This window comes from Salvelinus fontinalis, chromosome 34 (assembly GCF_029448725.1).
Source record: "Salvelinus fontinalis isolate EN_2023a chromosome 34, ASM2944872v1, whole genome shotgun sequence".
NCBI lineage: Eukaryota > Metazoa > Chordata > Actinopteri > Salmoniformes > Salmonidae > Salvelinus > Salvelinus fontinalis.
The window spans coordinates 19233356-19249795 of NC_074698.1; the positions used below are offsets into that span (position 1 = coordinate 19233356).

The 16440-nt window shown below is 43.7% G+C and overlaps 2 protein-coding genes across 2 annotated transcripts in view; one reads left to right on the forward strand and one right to left on the reverse strand.

The window, feature by feature from the left end:
• LOC129833400 (brain-specific angiogenesis inhibitor 1-associated protein 2-like protein 1) overlaps positions 1-3447 on the forward strand; it is a 67103-nt gene extending 63656 nt beyond the window's left edge. The window contains exon 13 of the mRNA XM_055897976.1: positions 1912-3447. Coding sequence (XP_055753951.1) covers positions 1912-1984 — 73 coding nt within the window. The 3' untranslated portion in view covers positions 1985-3447. The remainder of the gene's footprint in view (positions 1-1911) is intronic.
• A 1354-nt stretch (positions 3448-4801) lies between these two features.
• On the reverse strand, positions 4802-12185 carry LOC129833401 (brain protein I3-like). The gene is made up of 3 exons (XM_055897977.1): positions 11570-12185; positions 11041-11158; positions 4802-7619 (listed from the first exon to the last, which is right to left on the reverse strand). The coding sequence occupies exons 1-3, from the start codon at positions 11733-11735 to the stop codon at positions 7487-7489; spliced, it is 417 nt and encodes a 138-aa protein (XP_055753952.1). The 5' UTR covers positions 11736-12185; the 3' UTR covers positions 4802-7486.
• Between the last annotated feature and the right edge of the window lie 4255 nt (positions 12186-16440).

Genomic DNA, 16440 nt, shown 5'->3' on the forward strand with positions numbered 1-16440 from the left:
CTTGAAATGACTTATATGCTTTCTAAATATAGTATAATCAATTTATAAATGACTAACTATAAGATTTCCTTATAACTGTAAAATACATATTTGTATATTTAATGTTAGAGAAAATGTGCATATTTTCTAATGGTCTCTATTGATCAAAACGTCTGCCCACATCGATGTAAACATCTCACAGCACTCTATCTTGGCTTCCTGAACTTGTTAGGAACTCGCCTTTCATCTAATATTAACATAGTCCATTTATGACAAACAGAAAGTGTTTTTGTTTGAACTCTATTAATTGTTTGAAATTACTGGCTATAAATCGATCTCTGAATGTGCTACAGCAACAAAACTACTTCTCCCGCTGTATTACGGTGTAAGGATTCGAGGCATATGTGTTGTTAGTGGATGTGATGTAGGGTTCAGCCAGGAGTTGGACAGTTGGAAGAGCGAATGAAATGGTAGGAGGGACATCCCAGCTTCAAGTGGTGTCAGATTTCACATCCTGCTTCACACAGGCATAAGAGACATACCCCTGTGTCCATTAGAATCAAGGCTACCAATCAATGCAAGCCATTTCAATCTATGGTGTCTACATATCCATTTATACGATGTCGGTTGGTACTGGTACCAGAACCACTCAGGTCCCCAAAACAGGGGACTTTACATCTATTATAACAAATTGTTTCATTTTATACACTGTCTTTTTAGGCCTTATCAATAGCCTGGTGAATTGAATCTTGCTTATTGTCTACGTTTGGTATGTACATGTGTAACGGATGTGAAATGGCTAGCTAGTTAGCGGGTACGCGCTAGTAGCATTTCAATCAGTTACGTCACTTGCTCTGAGACTTAAGTAGTGTTGCCCCTTGCTTTGCAAGGGCCGTGGCCTTTGTGGAGCGATGGGTAACGACCGTGCTTCGTGGGCAACCTTTGTTGATGTGTGCAGAGGGTCCCTGGTTCGCGCCCGTGTCGGGGCGAGGGGACGGTTTAAAGTTATACTGTTACATTGATGCTGTTGACCCGGATCACTGGTTGCTGCGGAAAAGGAGGAGGTTGAAAGGGGGGTGAGTGTAACGGATGTGAAATGGCTAGCTAGTTAGCGGGTACGCGCTAGTAGCATTTCAATCAGTTACGTCACTTGCTCTGAGACTTAAGTAGTGTTGCCCCTTGCTTTGCAAGGGCCGTGGCTTTTGTGGAGCGATGGGTAACGCTGCTTCGTGGGTGACTGTTGTTGATGTGTGCAGAGGGTCCCTGGTTCGCGCCCGTGTCGGGGCGAGGGGACGGTTTAAAGTTATACTGTTACACATGTCCAGACTGCAATTAACAGTAGGCCCCTATATCAGTAGGCCCCTATATCAGTAGGCCCCTATATCAGTAGGCCCCTATATCAGTAGGCCCCTATATCAGTAGGCCCCTATATCAGTAGGCCCCTATATCAGTAGGCCCCTATATCAGTAGGCCCCTATATCAGTAGGCCCCTATATCAGTGTGAATGCTACAGCCTATGTTTAACCATGTTTTTCCATATTGAAGCAATGCAACTAGAACAATGTGGACTGCAAACATGTTCAATACATTTAGCAAATATGGGGCAGGCTATTTAACGAACTAGGCTATAACAGACTAACATTCCAATTGGAGTTGATGACAACATAATACATAAAAGACTATAAATACACAACTTGAAGCAACACATATTTAGCCATGGAGCATGTTCTGATTGACCCAGCCTGTTTGTTCCACTGCCACCTACTGCGCCCATAATTCCGGTTGTGAAAATAGCAAAAGTATTTTTGACACACCCCAAAGCTGTAACGCTACCGCCAGTGCTAAGATTTACCATTGTGTTAGGTTTGTTCAAATAGGGCCCAAGTGTCATAAAATCATCACACCAGCATTAACCAGTCTCTGTCTCCTTAGGGGAGGGAACCCGTTCACCGCAGTCAAGCTACGTCCCACAGTCACCAATGACCGCTCAGGCCCAGTCATCTAAACCTCCAGACCCATCCTCCTGTCCACCTCTACACAGCACCTCCAGCTGGGCATCACCCCATGCTCTCCCCCCTCCTCCTCCAGGCGGATGGACCCAGGGCCGGACACTAGTGGACAGGACAACTTGACACTGTGGGCTGCTGTGCTGAACATCCAGTCATTTCACTACTACAGATGCCATTAGAAATGACATTGTCTGATACACAGTTGCCCTACTGCTGCAAACGCTCTCCCTGAGAAGGTGGGATTTATTTATGTAAACAGATGCACATATATAGATTTTCTAGACCTATTTTTGTCGGCGATGATGAGTGGCGACATACTACATGCGTTCTCGCTGGGCGTGTGCGAAAAGGAGTCGAGGAAAGCCTGAGATTGGGCCGTTGAAATATCAGAATGTATTTATGACAATTTTCTTTTGCTTGTTCAATCACTCGTCAAAGATTTTTCGTTGCTATAGGGCAGTAGATAAATGAATGTATGCAATATGGGCCGTATGCATCACAATTTACGGAGGTCCTTATGGTAGTGTTGCTCTTGTTATTGTTGATGTATCTCCAATATGATATGTAAAATTGCATTGTTGCTATCATTACTAAAGACCAACAGCTGGCGACTGTCAAATGTAACTATACTCATTCAAGGGAAGCGCACACATCGTTTCTTCCCCTCAACTCCTTCCAAGAAGTGTACAACGAATTTGATTGGTTGAGTGTGTCATTGTCATCTTGCTGATTGGTTTTACAGTTAAGTGTTCATACAGTGCTCCTGTTACTAGTGGAAGATGTGAGACGTGTTTACCTTAACTCTATATACCAACAGTAATCATTCTGTGAAACGTCTCTCACCGGTCTCTGTTATTCAAGTAGCCCGGGTCATGTTCATTAGGCACCAAATGGAAGAAAGCAGAATAAAACCTTTGAGGGAATGTTTCTTATTGTTTGATAAGAAATGTTCAACTGTTTTAAAAGGTTTTCCATTACGTTTCCTAATGAATATGAGCCAGTAGTGCTGTGGACATACATTTTTAAAAGGACATGCTTAAATGGAACTCATAACTTCCCATAGACCGTGCAGCCATTTTGCAGTTATCTTCATGCTTCAATTAAGGCATTTTCAACCTAGTGGCTAATTTTATAATTTTTCTTTGGTCTGCCTTGCCTACTCCCTGAGTTTGGAACGTTGCTGTATGAAAATATACACTGAACAAACATGTAAACGCAGCATGTAAAGTGTTGGTCCCATGTTTCATGAGCTGAAATAAAAGATGCTGGAAATGTTCCATACGCATAAAAAACGTACTTCTCTCAAATGTTGTGGAGAAATAAATGTACATCCCTGTTAGTGAGCAATTCTCTTTTGCCAAAATAATCCATTCACCTGACAGGTGTGGCATATCAAGAAGTTGATTTAACAGCATGATCATTACACAGGTGCACCTTGTGCTGGGGACAATAAAAGACCACTTTAAAATGTGGAGTTTTGCCACATTTGCCACATGCTACAGATGTCTGAAGTTTTGAGGGAGTGTGCAATTGGCATGCTGACTGCAGGAATGTCCACCGGAACTGTTTCCAGATAAAATCATGTCAATTTCTCTACCATAAGCCACCTCCAACATTTTTTTGAATTTGGTAGTACGCCCAACCAGCCTCACAACCGCAGACCACGTGTAAAGGCATCGTGTAGGCGAGTCGTTTGCTGATGTCAATGTTGTGAATAGAGTGCCCCATGGTGGCGGTGGGGTTATGATTTGGGCAGGCATAAGCTACGGACAATGAACACAATTACATTTTATCGATGGCAATTGTAATGCACAGATATCATGATGAAATCCCAAAGCCCATTGTCGTGCCATTCATCCGCCGCCATCACCTCATGTTTCAGCATAATGCACAGCCCCATGTTGCAAGGTTCTCTACACAATTCCTGGAAGATGATGTCCCGGTTCTTCCATGGCCTGCATACTCACCAGACATGTCACCCATTGAGCATGTTTAGAACTTGGATCGACATGTACGACAGTGTGTTCCAGTTCCCGCCAGTATCCAGCCACTGAAGAGGAGTGGGACAACATTCCACAGGCTACAATCAACAACCTGATCAACTCTATGTGAAGGAGGTGTCACTCTGCATGAGACAAATGATGGTCACACCAGATACTGACTGGTTTTCTGATCCACGCCCCTACCTTTTTAAAAGTATCTGTGACCAACAGATGCATATCTGTATTCCCAGTCATGTGAAATCCATAGATTAGGGCCTAAAGAATGTATTTAAATTGACTGATTTCCTCATATGAACTGTAACTCAGTAAAATCTTAGAAATTGTTGCATGTTGCATTTATATTTTTGTCCAGTATATTTTATTGCTTGTCTTCTCGTTATTTCAACTCTTTGTCATGATAAATTATTGGTGAATTATAAATGTTAGAACCAATAATATATAACATAGTTACTTTATGACTAGAAAGGCCGGGTTTCAATCCAAGACACACTGTTAATACACCTTTTAAAGGCAATTTCCCTGATGTTCGCAGAGATCACATTCATGTTCAACTCGATGTCAGCTGATTCTAATAATTAACTGGTTGAAAAAGTGAATCCGGTTAGTTACAAGTGGGGTCGAATTGAACAGAAACAGGGTTGTCTTCTACAAAGTGATGGGGCACTGATCTAGAATCACTTGAGCTTTTTAGACCATAATTAATATGATTATATGGAAAGCGGGACCTGATCCTAGATCAGCACTCCTACTTTGAGACGCTTTATGAACACGGGCCAGGAAAAGTTTTAAAAGATCAGCCGAGACATGTACTGCACTCATGTTTCTTTATTTACAATAACTCTTTTATAAAAAATAAGGACCTCAATCATGATGGAGTGCGTAGTGTTTCAAAGCAGATCCATGTAAAATACACCCCCCAATATATGACCCCATTTTATTACATGACATGGACAGTAACAATACACTACTGGTGGTAGTGGGTACATAGAGACATTCTCGGTTGATTGTCTATTGTTGGGAGGATCGCAGGAGGCTGAGTTATCACTGAGAATAATACTAAGATGGCTACACATTATTCAGAGATTACACACGTCAACCTGCTTGTATTATGCAAAAACTCGCTGCATGCTTTTCCTCCCTTGGCTGAGTCTGCTTGGTTGTAGGTCAAAGACGTGGTGCCCTACTTGACCCGGGTGAACTCCTGCAGAGCCTGTGTAGGGCGCTTCACCCTATGTCAGAATTTCCACACTACTTAGAATGCATGCCCAATAAAAATGTACGTTCTAAGTGGTATGCTATAGTGACATTAAAGGATATTGGAACAGAGACCCCTGTTCATTAGGCAGCAAACGGTAGAAAATGGACTGAAACAGGGAGAGACTACCTGGTCTTGTCCAATAAGAAACGCTGAGGTCTGCAGACCTATATAAAAGCAATCAAATCAGAATCATACCCATGAAAATATGACATGGCCCCAGAATAAAAAGAAACCAGAACAGACAACAGCTCAATGACAAATGTTCAATGTCTCGGTTAGGGACAGTTGATGTCTCAGTGTTACGTTTAAAACCCTCCCCCAGCCAGAGTCAAGCTGGGGAAAGATATTCTCTGCGACACTGGCCCAGACTGAGTGGGGGGCAGCATTCTCACAGGCTTCAAAACAGAGATTCAAAAGGGTTGCTTAAAGCGGCTCTCGCTCGATGGGTCATTTCCTTATAGTCATATACCTGTACAGTGACGAACCACTTCCCAACGTAATGAGTCTTCTTTAAAAAATACATTCATCCTAAAATTGTGACTACATGAAACAGAAGGCGCTTCAGGAGTGGCAGAACTGAACAATTCCCAGTTGGAATTTAACATTGAGCACAAAATCTACTTGTGCCTCTGTTTGATTGAACATGACAAAACAAAGGAATTCTATCAAGTAAATGATTTGTTATTGATCCACGTCTTGAGCCACATAATGATCGCAATCCCTTTCTGGGCCTATATCACAAAGAGCATCAGAGTAGGATTGCCAATCTAGGATCAGTTCTGCTTTTAAATCATAATGCACAAGGTTTATAATGACAGGGAGGACCTGATCCTAGATCTCCTAGCACTCCTACTCGGATGCACTTTTTGAATATGCGCCCTGGGGCCGTATCCACAAAGCACCTCAGAGTAAAACATTTGGTGGTAAGTGCTGAGACGACATTTTACTCCTACTCTTAAGGGTCAAAATAAAAGCTATGCAGAAAGCTTCTTTAGTCATAACAGTCCCCCACCTAGTCAAGAGATATTTAGGAGACCTCATGAGCTGTCCTAACCAGTGAAGAGTTACCAACAGCTGTCTTGGTAATAGAAAAAGGCAGTGGTTCCTGCGCCATAGACAGGCAGTTGCTTTGGAGTTGAAAGAATGTCTGAAATTTCTATATGATCAACCCATAATAATGTACACCTTGTACCTTCATTCACATGACAGCCTGTGCCTAAATACTTACAACCACTGGGCTAATAAACAACCACACAGTTCTCTTTCAACTATTTCATGAACCTACATCATGTCATTTAAAGCTATCCCTTTGGAGCGCAATACCACGTTAAAAAAAGCCCGTGGCCGTGCCTATGGGTTGGGCAACAAAGCATCTACAGCCTATATTAACTGATTGTGTTCGGTAAAATTAGACCTTTTTTAAATGCTTTATGCAACATTATCGGCAAGTGACTCGATGCCTAGTGTGCCAAAGCTATTTAGATTTGTTGAACAGAAGTGTGCTGATATAACTTTCATATTTTAACTGTCAAACTGTATGATTCAGTTCAATATGGCATTCACATTATTATAATCATATGCAAACCTACATATTAGGCTAAATGAAAAGTAGACAAAGTCATGGTGTCAGGCAGAAGATAAACGTTTTACCATTGCAACATTCACCGCCGTTGTCTGAAGCGTGCTATACAGCTGTCAGTGCCTCGTCGGGATTGGTTATTCCTCATCATTTGCAACAATGTCAATGAGCATCATCACTATCCTTCTTTCGCGGTACCTCAAACTGTCGTGATTACCAACAGATAAACTTTTAGGAGTTGATTTTTCTCCTGGCTCAGAGTTTGTCTGAGCAGTAACTTATCATCCTAAAACCTCCTCTGAGCTGGGAGCTTGTTTTGTCTTAAACCAGGATCCTAGGATCTTTTCTGATCCACTTTGTGGAATATGGCCCCTGTCTGTTTTCTGCTCTATAGCGTAATAAAGGCACCAGCAGTAGATAAAGATCAGGCTTCTTCACTAGATAATACTACCAAAGTATATTCTACCATGTGCAAATGTAGGTTTTCACATGCACCTCTATCATATTATCAGAATTAATGGCTGGCTATAAGTTCATTGTGGCGACTACTTAATCGTTTTATAGAAAATACCTGGCATCCTCAGTGTGTAATAATTATAAACAACAAAGTTATAAGATCCAGCTGGGCTGTGAGAGGACGAGCTACAGGTTGGTCCTTCTACCCGAAGGTGGCGCCACAGTTGGGACATCTCCTCTGGCGCAGTGCCAGGCAGAAGAGGATCCCCAGGGGGAAGAAGAAGACAGCACACATGATCCCCAGACAGGTGAAGTCATCCTCCAGCACGCCCACTCTGACAAAAGATGAAGACACACATTAAAGAGACAGAACGTTGAACTCTGGTGATGCTCTCCATCAAAAAAGGGGCCACCTGAGAAAAACCATGTTTGCCTATAAGTAAGGATGTGTGGTTTTAGGAGATAAGAAGTTATTTAAAAATTATCATATATGTAACAATATTCAAGCAAAACAAATTTAACTCATCAATTAGCAACTAAATTCCCCATACACCCCAGAAAGCATTTTTTAGGACTGAGAAAGCTCTTGTCAATGCATCCACCTCCCAAAAACCAAGAGCAGGGAAAGGAGCCCCTATTGGTGTAGAGATTGAACCATTCTGTTGTTGTTGTGTCAAGTCGCCACAGGGCAAATAACTAATAATGAGAGAGAATAACAAGTAGCTTATACTTTGTAGCAGTCATTGTGACTCTGGGCGGTCTAGGTTCCCATGGTAACCGTGTTGGAGATGCAGTGCTATTAGATGTATGAGCCGTGATCATAATCACAACACTGTTATGTGGTCTGAAGGCACATTGTGGTTTCACTGTGTGACCTGGGGAATCACATGGACAGAGTTAACTGGGGGTTCCCCTGACCAGAGTGGCTACTAGAAGGAACAGAGCTGCAGGGCTTAACAGCTAGCAGGAACTACTGTCTGGTCTTATGACTCCACATGTTGGCTGACTAGCATCACGTCCAAAGCATCCGTCAACTCCCCTTAGATGAAATCTACATTGTATAGACCCAAATATGTGTAGATGTTGAGCTGTAGTGATTACACTATACACCTCCTAGCCCATCACAATCACATCATGGTGGGTTAAAATCAGAAGGGCTTCTTGTGACAGACATAAACACTGTATTTCAATAAGCGTTGTGACTAGAGGGAGTGCAGCAACCAGAAGCTACTTTTTACAGCAGGTTAGGAGAGCATTTTAGCTAGCCCTAACCCTTTCCCTAACCTTAACTTTAGTCTCCTAACCTGCTACAAAAAAAGGTAGCTTCCAGTTGTAGCTGTACTTCCTCTAGTTAGAACCTTTTCTAAAAGAAATGGTGGACAGCAAAAACATGTGAGCAACAACAGGTGGAGCGCAAATGTAGTGTGGACTTTGACGTTTTGCCTGCTGTGTGTGTGTGTGTGTGTGTGTGTGTGTGTGTGTGTGTGTGTGTGTGTGTGTGTGTGTGTGTGTGTGTGTGTGTGTGTGTGTGTGTGTGTGTGTGTGTGTGTGTGTGTGTGTGTGTGTGTGTGTGTGTGTGTGTGTGTGTGTGTTGCCTGCACCTGCCCTGCGCCATGTACATGTCATGGGTGTGTTTACACCGCCACTGCTTATCAGCTGGGTATCGGAGTGTGTCAAGGGCACAAACTGGACTAGAACCCTTTAGTGAACCTGCAATGCAAATAGTGGTGACAAACTAAAACAAGCCATCTCCCTCTACTCTCAATCTAGTGGTGACAAACTAAAACAAGCCATCTCCCTCTACTCTCAATCTAGTGGTGACAAACTAAAACAAGCCGTCTCCCTCTACTCTCAATCTAGTGGTGACAAACTAAAACAAGCCGTCTCCCTCTACTGTCAATCTAGTGGTGACAAACTAAAACAAGCCGTCTCCCTCTACTCTCAATCTAGTGGTGACAAACTAAAACAAGCCGTCTCCCTCTACTCTCAATCTAGTGGTGACAAACTAAAACAAGCCGTCTCCCTCTACTCTCAATCTAGTGGTGACAAACTAAAACAAGCCGTCTCCCTCTACTGTCAATCTAGTGGTGACAAACTAAAACAAGCCGTCTCCCTCTACTCTCAATCTAGTGGTGACAAACTAAAACAAGCCGTCTCCCTCTACTGTCAATCTAGTGGTGACAAACTAAAACAAGCCGTCTCCCTCTACTGTCAATCTAGTGGTGACAAACTAAAACAAGCCGTCTCCCTCTACTCTCAATCTAGTGGTGACAAACTAAAACAAGCCGTCTCCCTCTACTGTCAATCTAGTGGTGACAAACTAAAACAAGCCGTCTCCCTCTACTGTCAATCTAGTGGTGACAAACTAAAACAAGCCGTCTCCCTCTGTGTAAAGTGTAAAGTCTCATGTTTTTACAAAATCAACACAAGACAGACACTACAGCTGCTGTGTCATGTTCATTAGGCACCAAACGGAATAAAACAGACAAACAGGAACGGGCTACCTTGACTCGTCCAATAAGAAACACTCCTTTTCCATTGCAAAACATTTAAATGTTTATTAGGACAAATGTTTTCCATTGTATGACCTACAGAACACGACCCTGACCATTTTTCATACAAGACCACGTTGACTCATGATAACGTTTGACCTTCAAGAGCATCATACATAATGTACAGTCAATCAACTTCCTCTCTCCTGTCACACGTCTGTGTTCCAAGCAGCGGACACTGAGGATGTTGCATCACACAAATTGAAACCACTGAGGTCACTCTCGAAATGAAGCTTTCCCCTACAGCAGCAGCTTTAGCGTGTACTAGACCTGCCTGCCTGCCTGACCACAGTGCAGCGTGTGTGTAATACTGTTATCGTGACGCTCACATGTAGCTATGCTGTGGAACACCTTTAGACACAGATGGAGCAGAAGACACCCGTCATTTGACACATGGAAACCACGTGTTCACCACAGGAACACTATTGATTGACACTGAAAAGGCTTTCCCTGACGGCACATTAGCCTACTGACTCGTCTTGGTTCGGCAGACCCCTACACCTTCTCCCAAATCAAATCAAATTGTATTTGTCAAATGCACCGACTACAAATCTGGTTCCCCTTCAACTGTGGTTCATCTCAAGGTTTCCAACAATGCTCTTCTTTCTAAATCACCGTAGTTACGTGCTTGTTATAGTATTACTCCCCCTGTGGCTTTCAGAGAGTTCAGCTCTGTGCCAACAACAGCTTAATGGAACATTTCAACAGTTTGCAAACTCATTCGTCATCTCCAGCATCACCCCAATGTCAACATATGTGAAAACAGCAGCTTTCTATGTTTTCCCCTCACAAAGATAGACCATAACATGACCTGGTGACATCATATGCTGTGCATCCTGTGATGTCAATCAACTCGTCCTGATAGTTATATATTTCTTAATTACATTATTTTACTTTGAGATGTGTGTAATGTTGTGAATTGTTAGCTACTACTGCATTGTTGTAGCTAGGAACGCAAGCATTTCGCTACACCCACAATAACATATGTTAAATATGTGTATGTGACCAATAAAATTTGAACTGAGCAGTCAAAGGTTACTTTACTAAAATATAATAAAACAATAAGACTGAATTGAAGGCTGCCAGAAATCCAGACAGTTCCCCCCTCCATAGATGCAATAGTGTTGTACTGAATTCTGTGCCCCCTTCAAACATACAGTATGCTTCCCCACTATGCGGGTGTTGTTTGGGGCTGGTGTCTCACCTGCAGGCTGGGCAGCCCCCCACCACCACCACGGAGGGCTGGATGATGGTGTATGTGCCAGGGTAGGGCTGCTGGGCTATGGCTGGGCCCATCTGTGCACTGGGGCCTTCTTGGAACCCTGTGGTAGGACAAGGGGAGAGGAGTTTGAGGTTGAATTAGGTTAGGTCTGAACTACAAGGGGAAGTCATGAGTCAGTTTCCGTTTCAGTCAGTCAAGAGAGGTAAGGGAATATACAGTATTTGTCACTAGTAAAATAACGAACCCAGTACCCTGTAGAGCATAGACTACTCTAATACACACTTGTACATGTGTGAAACATGACAAATATAAGCATCCACTCAAATTTGTATTGGTATTACAGGCTACAGTGTGTAGGCTACTCTATAAATATCAGCAAGTTCATACAACCTAAAATAAAAAAAGTCACGTTATGGCTGTTCCAGCATTTGCACATCGGCGCGTAACGACGTCATAGTTCAGGAGCTAGCTTTGGACGTTAGGTAACAACCCTACAATGTGATCTACTTGCCTGGGCCAGTGGGGTACTGATATGGCGGCGGCTGTTGAAAGCCCGGGGGTGCAGGGGTTGGGGCGGGGATAGCTCCATAATTGTGCTGCTGGCCATATTCATACGCCCCCGGGACGACGTTAGCATAAGCGGGAGGACGGTCTTGGAGAAGAGGTTTGCTGTCCATATCTGTTGCGTCCTCAAGTTATCTTTCTCTTTCTTTGCCTTGGCTGGCCCTCTTCTTCCCACACAAATTTGATTTACTTAATCGGTGTTGCCTCGAGTCATACGACTTTCGCAGGCACGGATTGGTAAAAAAAAAAACTAAGAAAATACGACGCGAAAAAAATTGAAGTTATCGCCTCTCTCCATGTGCCAACTTTGTCCCTGACTGTACCACCCGAAACACTCGCGGACTGTTCAGTCTAAAGGGAGGATGCTTTTTTTTTTAAAGAGGGAAATGTCTAAAATATCGCCATCTTATCACCTCATTATGCCATTTTTTGTCAAAAGAACCTCTCCAATCACTCTAGAGCACACAAAAAAACAGTTGTAAACTCGGAACTCGTTTTCCCTTTCTGTCTGGATTGTCACAAGACTCAAATCATGTGATGCGCTCCGGAACGCCTATGTGCGGAGAAAGGGGGCGCGTTCGAGCGGATCACATTTGTCAAGTCGGTGACCAAAGTCTGTTGCATTCTGGGTATACAAATTGTCTGACTTGTGCCTATGAAGTTTTGACTGCAAGTTTTTGCAGTTGTTCTTAACCAACTTCATCCTGCAACCATCGCCTGCATAGGTCAACCAACCATTTGGATGTTGTTTTCTTTACCCATGCAAACATGTTCAAAGACATGACTGAAACAGGAACTTATTTAACAAGTTGTGTGTACAGGTGATATACCATAAAACTTAAATTAATAGCCCGGGTGTTTACTTGCTTAAATTACTGAACACAACAGGTGCTTATTTGAGCTAGGCACACTGCTTTTGCATATTTGCATAGTTAATTGTTTAATTCCAGCATTCACGTCCAGCATTTTAATCAATCTTAATATCCTATGTTATAATTGACACACTTTGTCACGTTTCTTTTGTCTTAAATTGCCTCTATTTAAAAAATAAAATTTAAAAACATTTCCTTGACAGAATAATTATCATCTTTGACTGTGCTTTTTCGTCAGTTCTTACTTTCGCCACAAGGCGAGAGTCCTTACTGATTTAGTTAATGTAATTCATTTAGTTAATGTAACAAATCAAACATTACACCTCAAAAAATGAATGGTAAACTAGTAAGCAATTCATTTAGACCTGGTATTTATTTGCTCTAATGTGTTAAGTTGCCCTGCTGGCTATTAAAAGGGACAGGTGGCTATTTGAGGCTGTGTGTAATTTAGGTTTTACAGTATACAAATAAATGTGATATTTGAGGTTCTCTCTCACTAATTGACTGTACAATATACACACATAATATTATATTATGATTTCAGTTGATGAGTGTGTGCTATGGGGGTTAGATACATGTTTATTTCAACATTATAAAGAAAACCTTTTTTAAATAATGGCAACACTGCCATGTTGATCTGAGCCTTGCTGTTGGAAAACCAGATTAGTGTCCAACTTTCGGCTTTCGCAGATGCACTTCCACAGACTTCACTCCTCGACTTTCGTCTATAGTCGGTTGACTGAGCCCAGTGGTCACCAACCAGTCGATCGCGATCGACTTGTCGATCTCCAAGGCATTTCTAGTCGATCGCCAAACATTTCTGTAAAAAACCCAACGATAAAGCCTTGTGATCCTATTTTCTTAAAGCTACGGCAAAATTGATACTGTGAGATTTCAAAACGTTTCAAATTATGACTATAGAGAGACTGTCAACGAATACAGCAAAGAGCTGCTGTTTTTATGAGTGAGTTTAAGTTCTTACTCAGCACTGGCAACACTTTGTATTCAACACTTTTATAACCCATAAAATGCGCGTTCTTCCTATTTCCACTCTGCGCTACAACAAGCAGTGCAGCAGTAATGAGTGAGTGGGAAAGTGTATCTATAGGCTTGGGTTGTTTTTTTATTATTATTAGCGGCTTGGGTCTTTTTTAATATCAAGGAATATTTCACTTTCTCTGTTCATAGGAGTAACAACATGCATTTGTGCATGAGGCAGAAATATTGTGGTGCGATTCGAGTTTCGCCATCAGCTGGAAAACAGTGTCTCTTTTTGGTCAGTGGAGGAAAGGGAGAGCCGAGGGGTGTTGAGAGACGGACCCTCAGTCTGCTGCTCTCTCCCTCCGCTGAGACGGACCCTCAGTCTGCTGCTCTCTCCCTCCGCTGAGACGGACCCTCAGTCTGCTGCTCTCTCCCTCCGCTGAGACGGACCCTCAGTCTGCTGCTCTCTCCCTCCGCTGAGACGGACCCTCAGTCTGCTGCTCTCTCCCTCTGCTGAGACTGACCCTCAGTCTGCTGCTCTCTCCCTCTGCTGAGACGGACCCTCAGTCTGCTGCTCTCTCCCTCCGCTGAGACGGACCCTCAGTCTGCTGCTCTCTCCCTCCGCTGAGACTGACCCTCAGTCTGCTGCTCTCTCCCTCCGCTGAGACTGACCCTCAGTCTGCTGCTCTCTCCCTCCGCTGAGACGGACCCTCAGTCTGCTGCTCTCTCCCTCTGCTGAGACTGACCCTCAGTCTGCTGCTCTCTCCCTCTGCTGAGACGGACCCTCAGTCTGCTGCTCTCTCCCTCCGCTGAGACGGACCCTCAGTCTGCTGCTCTCTCCCTCCGCTGAGACTGTCCCTCAGTCTGCTGCTCTCTCCCTCTGCTGAGACTATCCCTCAGTCTGCTGCTCTCTCCCTCCGCTGAGACAGACCCTCAGTCTGCTGCTCTCTCCCTCCGCTGAGACGGACCCTCAGTCTGCTGCTCTCTCCCTCTGCTGAGACGGACCCTCAGTCTGCTGCTCTCTCCCTCCGCTGAGACTCACCATCAGTCTGCTGCTCTCTCCCTCTGCTGAGACTGACCCTCAGTCTGCTGCTCTCTCCCTCTGCTGAGACGGACCCTCAGTCTGCTGCTCTCTCCCTCCGCTGAGACGGACCCTCAGTCTGCTGCTCTCTCCCTCCGCTGAGACTGACCCTCAGTCTGCTGCTCTCTCCCTCTGCTGAGACTGACCCTCAGTCTGCTGCTCTCTCCCTCCGCTGAGACGGACCCTCAGTCTGCTGCTCTCTCCCTCTGCTGAGACTGACCCTCAGTCTGCTGCTCTCTCCCTCTGCTGAGACGGACCCTCAGTCTGCTGCTCTCTCCCTCCGCTGAGACGGACCCTCAGTCTGCTGCTCTCTCCCTCCGCTGAGACTGTCCCTCAGTCTGCTGCTCTCTCCCTCTGCTGAGACTATCCCTCAGTCTGCTGCTCTCTCCCTCCGCTGAGACAGACCCTCAGTCTGCTGCTCTCTCCCTCCGCTGAGACGGACCCTCAGTCTGCTGCTCTCTCCCTCTGCTGAGACGGACCCTCAGTCTGCTGCTCTCTCCCTCCGCTGAGACTCACCATCAGTCTGCTGCTCTCTCCCTCTGCTGAGACGGACCCTCAGTCTGCTGCTCTCTCCCTCCGCTGAGACTGACCATCAGATGCAGGCACCATCAGCACAGTAAAATAAAAAGCAAATTGTTTAAATCCATGCTCACTCAGCTGTGCCTCACAAGTAATACAACAATGGATCTATTACCGGTGGGATCATATACACTACCTCACATTTTGAAATATATATATTTTTTAAATGTCCAGAACAACAATGCATTGGCAGGTAAATTCAAGCAAAGCCAGTGTGCGGTGATAATGTATTGGTCCTATAGCTTACCGCACAGCCTCATTGCTACAGTACTGTTTTTAATTGGTTAATGTTGCATAGGCTTACATTTTTTAAGTCATGTTAATAAACAATCAGAGCGGTAGATCTCGGCATGCATTTTGACTCAGAAGGTGATCTTGACTTAGAAAAGGTCCCGTGTGACTCAGTTGGTAGAGCATGGCGCTTGCAACGCCAGGGTTGTGGGTTCGATTCCCACGGGGGGCCAGTACAAAAAAAAAAAAGTATGAATGTATGTACTTGTAAGTCGCTCTGGATAAGAGCGTCTGCTAAATGACTTAAATGTAAATGTAAAAGGTTGACCACTGCCTTAGCCTTACCACTCAAACGCACCCAGCGCTTCTTAAAGTGGCAATCCATCAAAATATAAACTTCCAGCGCTGTGCTGTAACAAGAACTTCGCTCTAATTGTATTGGAAAATGTATGAAAATTAGGCTATTATTCAAACTTTGTACTAAATTAGACCCACACAACAATATTGGTTTATCTCACCTAAATCTACTTCTGCACAACAATTATTACATGCGGTATGACCAAATGTAATGTTAGGCATACAGCTCATATTATAATGCTTATGATATTTATACATAATAGGCATGCCCTATATGAATTAATTGCATGCAGAATGGCAACACTAGGCCTATATCAAGGCTATATAGCCTTCAAACTCAACTCTGGACCTCGACGCCAGTTCCACTGCCATTTTCTTGTGTTGTCACAATTCCTATTAAGATATTGATATAGCCTCCCAATTTGATACAGAGTGTAGCCTAAAACAAAATAACTATCATGACACTGTAGTTGCTCACTAACAATAACAAATATTGGCCCATGGTCTATTGGAAGGCATTGGGCATGCAAATATCGTGATTATGATAAATAATTATTGAGTCAACTAAAACCTGCCTACTGTTTAATTATTTACAACTAACTTGTGCGGAATCAATAATTAAGATACCGGTAGTAGGTGATATGTGCGCGTCTCACTTCTCCGTCAAACAGCTGTAGCCGTCGGAAAAATATACAAGCCCACGCAGTTTGTCCAATC

Coding starts and splice junctions, on each gene's coding strand:
- LOC129833401 (XM_055897977.1), bottom strand. CDS start 11,735: ATGGACAGCAAACCTCTTCTCCAAGACCGTCCTCCCGCTTATGCTAAC. Junction 11,159..11,569: donor TCAGTACCCCACTGGCCCAG/GCAAGTAGATCA, acceptor GTCCTACCACAG/GGTTCCAAGAAGGCCCCAGT. Junction 7,620..11,040: donor GGGGGCTGCCCAGCCTGCAG/GTGAGACACCAG, acceptor ATCTTTTGTCAG/AGTGGGCGTGCTGGAGGATG.